This window comes from Penaeus monodon, chromosome 6 (genome assembly GCF_015228065.2).
Source record: "Penaeus monodon isolate SGIC_2016 chromosome 6, NSTDA_Pmon_1, whole genome shotgun sequence".
Lineage (NCBI taxonomy): Eukaryota > Metazoa > Arthropoda > Malacostraca > Decapoda > Penaeidae > Penaeus > Penaeus monodon.
This window is the reverse complement of record NC_051391.1, coordinates 50473627-50483678: the sequence shown is the minus strand read 5'-3', so window position 1 is coordinate 50483678 and position 10052 is coordinate 50473627. Positions and strand designations below refer to the sequence as shown.

Here is a 10052-nt window from a genome sequence, read left to right as displayed (position 1 = left end):
TGAAAGCCAAAATGGGTCTAGCTAAATTTATGTGATTTACACCAACTTTCTCCATCCAGAGTGAAAATTTGCATAATCTTTGATGCATTATCCTCTTAGGTCTGCTGGTAAGACAGAATATTCTTTATTACTGTAGATACTCAGAGATGAGTCTAGTGTTTGTTTTGCCTTCATGCATTTTGGTGAAGCATGAAAATATCCACTGAATTAGGATTAAATCATCTTTGATTTACATAAGCAATAACTGAAATACATTTTTTTTCAGATGGATTTTAAGACGAGAAACATCTAAAATGAGCATCACCCTGTTTGCCACACATGGACGAGGCTTAGATGCTTTTGCACAGGAGGAAATCCAAGAAAAAATTACCAATGTGTATGATGTGAAAACTCTTGGAGAAGGCAAGATTTCCTTCAGCATTCCTTTAAAATCCCATGACTCTAATGTGTGTTCAGATGAAGAGGATAAAGGAGATGATGAAGAAATATTAATTGGTGCTGTGTCTCCTGTATATAATCTTAAACTAGTGGAGAGGGTTTTTATACTTTTGCACTGTGAAACATTTGATACAGGTAAGCAATATTTTTCTCTAGTTTTTCATATTTTTCATTTCTTCAAATTACTGATGTAGCATTTATAGAATGTAACTTATGATTGTTAACGTGAACTTATTCACTTACTTGCATATAAAAGGTGGTCATGGACATCATACATGAATTATGGGATTTCCTAATTGTAGGTGAAACCCATACTGGAAGTGAAAAGGAAACAGATCATACGACAGAAATAAAGAGGAAACCAACAGACAGTGATGAGAGTAATAATCAACTTTTGAAAAAATGTAAATATTAATTTTTTGTTTTGTTATTTGTTCTGTTGATATTTTTGTATATATTTTTTACGAAGTTACAGGTTGCATGCAGTTGAATATATATGTATTTTCTTAATTTTTATTTTACAGATGAAAACAAACTTGCTGATATCATAGACAAGGAGAAATGGGCTAAAGTGGCATGTCAAGTTCAAGCATTACGGACGTTTCAGGATCAACATACAACCCGAGTCCACTGCCAAGACCCAAGTAACTGTCATGGGTCTGTCAGGCGGAGAGCTGAGAAACAGAAATTATGGCTGAGGAGATCTAGCGAAGAAAGCAGTTGTTCGAGGAAAAGAATGAGGAGAGAGAGTGCCCTTGACCTTTCTGAGATGAGGTCACCAGAATCAGATATTGCAAGCAGCAGTGACCTGACTGTACGTCCCATGAAGGAAAGATTAACTGAAACTGGAATACCAGAGGCCAGGGAAACGAACAGAGACATAACAGACTTAGATGATTCAAAAGTGAACTATGATGACAGTCTGACAAGTGATGCTAGTCAGAATGAAAGGGATAATCAAGAAGTAACAAATAGGGTGATATTAGAGAAGAAGAAAATCGTAACTAATAATCCTAAGAGGACAAGTGGCGAATCATCGAATCCAGAACCGCAGGTGAAGAACGAGAACATTAATCGTGCAGGTGGTTTTAGCGGCGTAGAAAATGGCATTTTCAGGCATTGCATCCATCCCTGATGCTTGTAAACCAGACTTAGATACTTACAGAGACACTAAGAATATCATTCATGAAAATTCTGTAAATTACCGTGTGTCAAGCAGGATATCTGGTCTGTGCAAAAATGTTATTACACAGCAGTTATTGACTAAAATGTTTGTAAAAACAGTTGAAGAAAAAATGGAATACTGGACAGTTGAGTGGAGAAAACCTTTGTTAGATTTTTATATTAATATTACTAATTCTCATTTTATTGTAGGTAAGCATTGTTTTGAAATTAGCTGTGTGTGTGTGTGTGTGTGTGTGTGTGTGTGTGTGTGTGTGTGTGTGTGTGTGTGTGTGTGTGTGTGTGTGTGTGTGTGTGTGTGTGTGTGTGTGTGTGCACGCATTATCTGTTGGTTGTGTGTGTCAAGTGTGTTTGTGCATTTATAAGTGTATTTTAGTGTTGATATATTGTGTGTGTATGCTAGTGGTGTCCCATTTGCATACATGTGCTTGTATATGTACATAGATATAGCTATTTTGGTGTATTAAACTGATTTTTAGCTATTACTATTGTATCCTAACAAACTTGAACCATTTATAATAATTCAGATACACTTACCATTGTCACTGCAGAGCTAAATTGATATGTGTATAGACATATCCATGTACACATTAAACAGGTACAGTATATGGCTATTATGGCTTAAAAATAATTCCTTCTTCAGTGTAGAACTAAACTCATCAAAATACCTTTCAGGGGTGTCATTATCCAGGGAGTCACTCTCTCTGCGCCCGTATATTCCACACATCACCCTAAGGTCCACCGTGGCCTACCTCATGGCCAGACTAGCGCAAGTACCCCAAGGAGGAGTGGCATTGGATCCCATGTGCGGAGGAGGGACGATTCTTCTGGAAATGGCCAAGGGCTTTAAGGTAAATCTTGTGTGTTTCTTTAGCTTCACTCTATTTTTTTTTTTTTTTTTATCTCGTTGGTTTTCGTTTTGTTCTATTTTCCTCTCTCTCGCTGCTTTCTCTCTCCATTTTTTCTTTCTTTTCCTTTTTTTATGATATGATTTTTGTATTGTTCTTCTGGTTATTTTCATTATCATCATTATTGTTATTGTTACTGTTATTATTATTTTTGCAATTGTTGTTGTTGTTGATGTTATTATCATTATCATTTGTATTATTATTATCATTATTAATGTTACTATTATTAGTAGCAGTAGTAGTATTAGTCTATTGTTTTTATCATCATCCTCGTCCTCTTTATTATCATCATCATCTTTTTTTCCTCCTTCTCCAATTTTTGTTCCCTTTCTTCATCTTCTTCATCTTTGTCTTCTTTTCTTCTTCTTCTTTAGTATATTAATGGCACTAATAGATCAGCTGATATAAACTAACACGGATTGGCAGACTAAGGCTTACCTTTACTTTGGGTAAATTAATTCTTATTTTAGTAGTATTGTTTGCTGTTCTTTATGGCCATTGTATTAGTTTTTCATATCTCTATCACTCTCTCTTTTTCTTTTTCTTTCTCTTTCTTTATTTCTCTCTCTCTCTATTTCTCTCTCTCTCTATTTCTCTCTCTCTCTCTCTCTCTCTCTCTCTCTCTCTCTCTCTCTCTCTCTCTCTCTCGTTCTTCTCTCTCTTCTTCTCTCTCTCTCTCTCTCTCTCTCTCTCTCTCTCTCTCTCTCTCTCTCTCTCTCTCTCTCTCTCTCTCTCTCTCTCTCTCTCTCTTTTGAAGTTTTGTTCTACATCATTACACGAATGATACATTTTCAGGTTGGCTTGGTCATTGGTGGAGACATAAGCCAAGAGCAGCTTAAAGTATCAAGATGCAACTTGCAAGATGTAGGAGTACCGTCCAGTCTTCTGCTTATGGATGCAGTAGGTGAGCAGAATTCCATGAACGTAATATGACTTTATCACTGTGAGTTACACTCGTTAAGTTTCGTAATAGTAGAGGGTAGGGCGTATTACTTTGGTGTACGTGTGTGAGATACTCGGTTACGATGAAGCATCAGTTCTGAACGCTGACTACGTGTTTTTTTTCGGCCGAGGTTTATATGCCGTTTCCAAAATGACGAAGGGATGACCATTGTCGTGAATGTCTTTCAGCTATGCCACTGGTGTCTCAGTCAGTCAGCGCTGTAGTGTGCGATGTCCCCTTTGGCCAGAAACACCAGTTGAAAGACGAGGATGAGTCAGCTATTTTGCGAGGACTCCTACGTGAATGCCAGAGGTAATTAATGTGACAGAAATGTAATCTGTACCATAACACTTTACACTACGCTAAAAGAGTTTATTGAAGGGATGAGAACCTTATCAGTGTGATGTTTTTTTTCAGAGAAGGAGTATAGGCGTAAGTGTGGAATGAGAAAAGTAAATTGCAAGTGAAAGTTTTGTTGCTACAAGAATGAGAATGATCTTTCGTATGATCTTCCTAGTTAGCATAAACAAATGTTGATTTTGATGTACCGTATAGCATTGTAATTAAGTCAGGTATTTTAACTTAGAAAAAAAGAAGAAAATCATCTTCATAGTTTTATATGTGTGTGTGTGTGTGTGTGTGTGTGTGTGTGTGTGTGTGTGTGTGTGTGTGTGTGTGTGTGTGTGTATGTGTGTGTGTGTGTGTGTGTGTGTGTGTGTGTGTGTGTGTGTGTGTGTGTGTGTGTGTGTGTGTGTGTGTGTGTAACGATGGCCGATGAGCGGTAGAGTGCAGACAAGTCGCGTCTGGCACTATGAGGAAATCTTGGGCAGCGGCAAAGGTGAAACAGACTTCTTACTTGTTTGTTGAGATATATTGTAATGAGAGGATGGTACAACTGACGGACAGAGGTTCAGTCCGGTCAGCGTGCTGTAGGCTGTCTGTCTGTCGCTCGCAGGCGACCCTCTTTTATACAGATTGAACTAGGAAACTCACAAGGGTTGCGATGTACTAGGAAGTATGGAGGAGAGGATGTGATCGTGTACACGGGACGGCGTCGCGAGGCGGAAGGCCTGCGGATGTCGCGTCCGTTGTCATGTCTAGCAAAGGTGTGGTATGTAGAGGCTAGTGTTATTGTATTAAATATATATATTTGGTGTGAGGTGAAATAGACCATATGTGAACTAGGTATTACATCGCTCGGTCACGCTACCGCGGCGGTCCCCGCCGCAGAGGTGTCAGAGAAAGTGAAAAGGCGCATCTAGCTAAACATTACAACCTAAGCATAAAATGTCCTACTCTCAAAAAATAAGTAAACAGTACACATGAAATACAACAATCCATACGGATAACATTAAGTGCATATAGTAACATCAAGAAGGTACACAATGTAGAAGCTTAATAAATCATACGAAATAGCAATAACATACAATGTATAAAATCAGTATATCATATAAAATATCGTGAACATTCATGTGACTCACGAAACAGAAAATGACAAATAAGCACAACTAATCATGAATAAGTAATATATATATAGCAGCGTAGAAATACAATCTAACAGTAACAAAGATATACGTTGGAATACAATAAAAGAAGATGTACAAGATAAATAGCCGGGTTTAGCCAGTGACAATGTGAGGGAATATACAAGGCTAAGCGCTGACGGCGCCTGCGTCACCAGTGCTGACAGGCAGTCTCCGTGCTAATGTCCTAATCACTATGCAACGATACAGTACGAAACCAAGCACAACGGCTAATACTCCGAATAATGTAGACAGTATGGGAAGGCCATAGGTTACATGTGAGGGGGGAATGAAATCAAAGGGATCCAAATGATCATCGAATGAAGGGAGGAATCTTACGTTCGCGATAGGGAGGGAAAAATTGCTGACAGGGAGGTTTAGCGAGGTCGGCGAGAGCAAGGGGGATGACGGTGTGTATGAGTAGTGAAAATGATGATAAGTGATGAGGCGGGAGTCAAGTCGGCAAAACCGCTGGAGGATGAACGGACCGCTGACCATGAGCGTTGTTGCAATTTACGTGATATGTTGACGTCGTCTAATTGTCTCGTGGGATAGTCAGGAATCAGCTGTAATCGTAGAAACTAGAAAAAAATAACGTAATGCAGAAATACAATCCTCAATCTCGGCAGGAGCTAAAACAAACGACATGGTATGCAAAACAACCGGGGCTGCAGGTGTCGACGGGCCAAGAGCATGAGTAACAGAGGTACGAGTAGGCGTGGGAAGGTCAAGCTCAGCTACCGGGAGACGCGTGACCCCGCAGTCAGGTACTCCCGTGGCACGCTTAAGGTAACAGGGGTCACAATGACCATTGCCTCGTGGCGCGGGTAGGGTGACCAACACAAGGATGCATACTCCATCTGAAATCATCAATGCTGTGCCAACCGTAGATGGCACGCTCATCGGCACCATACAGTACACGAAGGGGGTCAAAAGAAAAAAAAATCTCAAGGACTATACTATTAGATTAGATACACAGATACATGCACAAATGTAGGGGAACGTCATCAGCTGCGTGCGTGCCCGTGCTGAGGCATATCGTCCTCAGGCTTCGAAACAACTACTGGAGTGGAGGCATCACGGGCCTCGTGTTTGCGAGCGAGTGCTGAGGGAAAACCGTCCTCAGGCTTTGAAACAACCACAGAAATGGAGGCGTCACGGGCCTCGTGTTTGTGAACGAGTGCTGAGGGAGAACCGTCCTCAGGCTTTGAAACAACCACAGAAATGGAGGCGTCAAGGGCCTCGTGTTTGTGAGCGAGTGCTGAGGAAAAACCGTCCTCAGGCTTTGAAACAACCACAGAAATGGAGGCGTCACGGGCCTCGTGTTTGCGAGCGAGTGCTGAGGGAAAACCGTCCTCAGGCTTAATAGGACCAACGGAGTCTGACAGTACGGCAACCTGAGCCGCGGGCTGAGACGAAGGGTGGCAGGCTCTGGCAGCGGGCACATAAGATTCCTGAAGACGTATAAGTTACTAGGCGCGTATGGCAGCGAAACCTACAACGGGAGACAGAGCGAAAGACATATTGCTCTACCGGGGGGATTGAGATATTATACAAACATACTAAGCACGGCAATCTTGTCCTGTGAGAATCTGCAACGGGCGAATTAAAGGACGAGGAGGTTTTTCTGTACGATATGGACGTCGACAACGGCGAAAAGACGCAAGGTACAAATACATGTGACGCCTGAGAGGATTACTATGAAAAAAGTAACACATATCACTGGCCAGTCCATTAGTGTCAAATATGCTGAGTTTCGTCAAAGTCTCTGTGCGTTTGTTCTGAGACAGCGGAAAATTCAAGTCACGGTGTTTGTGGAAAGTCTGATGTTCAGTGTCAGTAAGTGATGGAGTGAGTACAGTGTTCAATCGAGATCATATATGAAATAAGTTACCAGGAACTTGTTTGCTGCGTGTTTGGGAAAGGTCAGAAAGCGGGGGAGAGGGAAATAGGGAAAGGGAATAACACGTAAGGGGAGGTGGGTGAGGAAAATGTGGTGTCACTCGTGGGTTCGTGCGTTTGTTTGTACATGTTCGTGTTTTCCTGTGTTTTCTGTGAAAGTGGCATCAGTCAAGATTGTAGAATATGATTTAAGAGAAATTAGTTATGGAGTGTTAGGAAGAGATAATGAAAAAATATAAAGGAATGCACTAATTGAAAGGGAGTAGTGAATGGCGAGGAGTGAGTGAGTGCGAGAGAGGGCGGTGCGCCGTTTTCTGTTCAATGGGGAAACTGAAGCATATGTAAAGTACGGGATTAAATCGGACAATATGGAAATATTCAAGGAAAAATAGTATCACCTAGATATCCTAACTGAAAAAAAATATGCGCCTTAACACAATACTCTGACTAACCTTGGAATATGTAGTTGGTTGTGGGGCTGATTACGGGTTGCAGTAGATCGTCACCGCGGGGAAGTGGTGGATCGTCAGCACGAGGAGGTGGTGGATCATCAGCGCGGGGAGGTGGTCCGTCAGTGGGAGGGATGGGGCTCCTACGTCAGTGCCACTTCACTGGATTCCCAGACTTCGGCTCACGGTTGGGCACGGCTGTGCCAGTAATTCCCTCGTTGGGCGAAGTGCGCCAATTAACGTTGTTTAACGGTGGTACGCATGAATATGTTGCGTACTTGGTGAGTGCTGGAGACAGGACGTCAGCACATCGGCAAGAGGTGTGTCAGATGTAAACACGCGTGGGCTGCTTGCTTTGCTTGTTTCTTGAGATCTTTCTTGTGTGTGGTATTTTGATCTGCGTCTGTTGGGCCTGTTGCTTCGGAGGCAGGAGTCTGTAGGGCCGGAGGCAGGGGTTTGTTGTGGGCCGAATCCCGTCGCTGCCGCCACTGTAACGATGGCCGATGAGCGGTAGAGTGCAGACAAGTCGCGTCTGGCACTATGAGGAAATCTTGGGCAGCGGCAAAGGTGAAACAGACTTCTTACTTGTTTGTTGAGATATATTGTAATGAGAGGATGGTACAACTGACGGACAGAGGTTCAGTCCGGTCAGCGTGCTGTAGGCTGTCTGTCTGTCGCTCGCAGACGACCCTCTTTTATACAGATTGAACTAGGAAACTCACAAGGGTTGCGATGTACTAGGAAGTATGGAGGAGAGGATGTGATCGTGTACACGGGACGGCGTCGCGAGGCGGAAGGCCTGCGGATGTCGCGTCCGTTGTCATGTCTAGCAAAGGTGTGGTATGTAGAGGCTAGTGTTATTGTATTAAATATATATATTTGGTGTGAGGTGAAATAGACCATATGTGAACTAGGTTGTGTGTGTGTGTGTGTGTGTGTGTGTGTGTGTGTGTGTGTGTGTGTGTGTGTGTGTGTGTGTGTTGTGTGTGTGTGTGTGTGTGTGTGTGTGTTGTGTGTGTGTGTGTGTGTGTGTGTGTGTGTGTGTGTGTGTGTGTGTGTGTGTGTGTGTGTGTGTGTGTGTGTGTGTATGTATGTATGTATGTATGTATGTATGTATGTATGTATGCCTGCATGCATGCATTCATGTATATGTATGTATGTATGTATGTATGTATATATATGTATGTATCTGTATATGTATATATACATGTGTGTATACACTATATATGAATTCATACATATATACATATGAATTCATACATATATACATACATATATCATACATGCATGCCTACATACATACATACATACATACATACATACATACATACATACATACATATTTACATAGATGCATGCATACATACATACAAACATACAAACGTGCAAACATGCAAACACAAACACACAAACACACACACACACACACACACACACACACACACACACACACACACACACACACACACACACACACACACACACACACACACACACACACACACACACACACACACACACACACACACACAGCGTAATCACATTTGTTTACACAGAAGTTGAGACCTTCCAATTAAGCTGGCGTAATGTACGAGTGGGGGGCGCATGGTCTGTGATGATAAATTTGGTCTGGTGTTCATAAAAAGCCTGCATTAGATTATAAAGGCTTGGTATATGACACAGTGCGCATTCCGTGGTTTGTAGTTACAGGATATCCTTTCCCTTTGCATAATGACCAATATGTTATTTTTGATATGACAGAGTGTTGAAGGGCGGTGGGCGTCTTGTGTTACTGATTTCAAGTAGACAGCGTGGCATTCTCGGAAAGATCCTGCCTGGTGTCACGTCATCTCAGGAACAAGGTAGTATGAAGAGTATCTTCTTAATTACATGTTTTGCTTAGATTTTCATTGAAATTACTTGTAACTCAGTTAAAGTTTCAGTATATTAGTATTATTGCTAATATTTTTATTATTATTATTATTATTATTATTATTATTATTATTATTATTATTATTATTATTATTATTATTATTATTATTATTTTTATTATTGTTGTTGTTGTTGCTGTTGTTGTTGTTGTTATTATTGTTATAATGATAGTAATGATAATGTGTTTTAAATTATTTTGATTCAGCAAAAAACTGTCAGGAGTTTAAAAAAGACTTTAATATGTATATTTTCTCTCTCTTTCTCTTCTACACAGAAACTTTGCAACTGAAGCTTGATGCTACTTATCAGGTATCTCTTGGGGAAACATCTGCCCACATTGCTTTGTTCCAGATGCCGCCATGTGAGTTGAAAGCAGAAAGTGTCACGTGAGATTTACGTCTAATCGTGTACCTTGTGATGAATAATTATGCAATGTAAAATGATCAGACAAAATTTAATATAAGAAAGATGTAATAGTTTCTGTGGTTGATTCATTATTTCTATATTGTTTGTTAAATAAAATAGATTAAATATACTTACTTAGCTTTTTTTGTCCCTGTTAACAGAATGACTGTCAGCTGATAATGAAATAAACTATGGAAATTATTGAGTCTTTCATGTAAAACATGCTCTTGATACAAAACTGTATATTCACACACACACACACACACACACACACACACACACACACACACACACACACACACACACACACACACACACACACACACACACACACACACACACACACACACACACACACACACACACACAC

General features: G+C 40.8%; 1 protein-coding gene across 1 annotated transcript in view; it reads left to right on the top strand.

The window, feature by feature from the left end:
- The window catches only part of LOC119574609, an 11081-nt gene extending 1265 nt beyond the window's left edge, over positions 1–9816 (top strand). The window contains 9 exon segments of the mRNA XM_037921946.1: positions 266–573; positions 741–842; positions 963–1549; positions 1551–1812; positions 2296–2471; positions 3324–3432; positions 3660–3783; positions 9107–9207; positions 9552–9816. Coding sequence (XP_037777874.1) covers positions 294–573; positions 741–842; positions 963–1549; positions 1551–1812; positions 2296–2471; positions 3324–3432; positions 3660–3783; positions 9107–9207; positions 9552–9667 — 1857 coding nt within the window. The 5' untranslated portion in view covers positions 266–293 and the 3' untranslated portion in view covers positions 9668–9816.
- Positions 9817–10052: the final 236 nt, after the last annotated feature.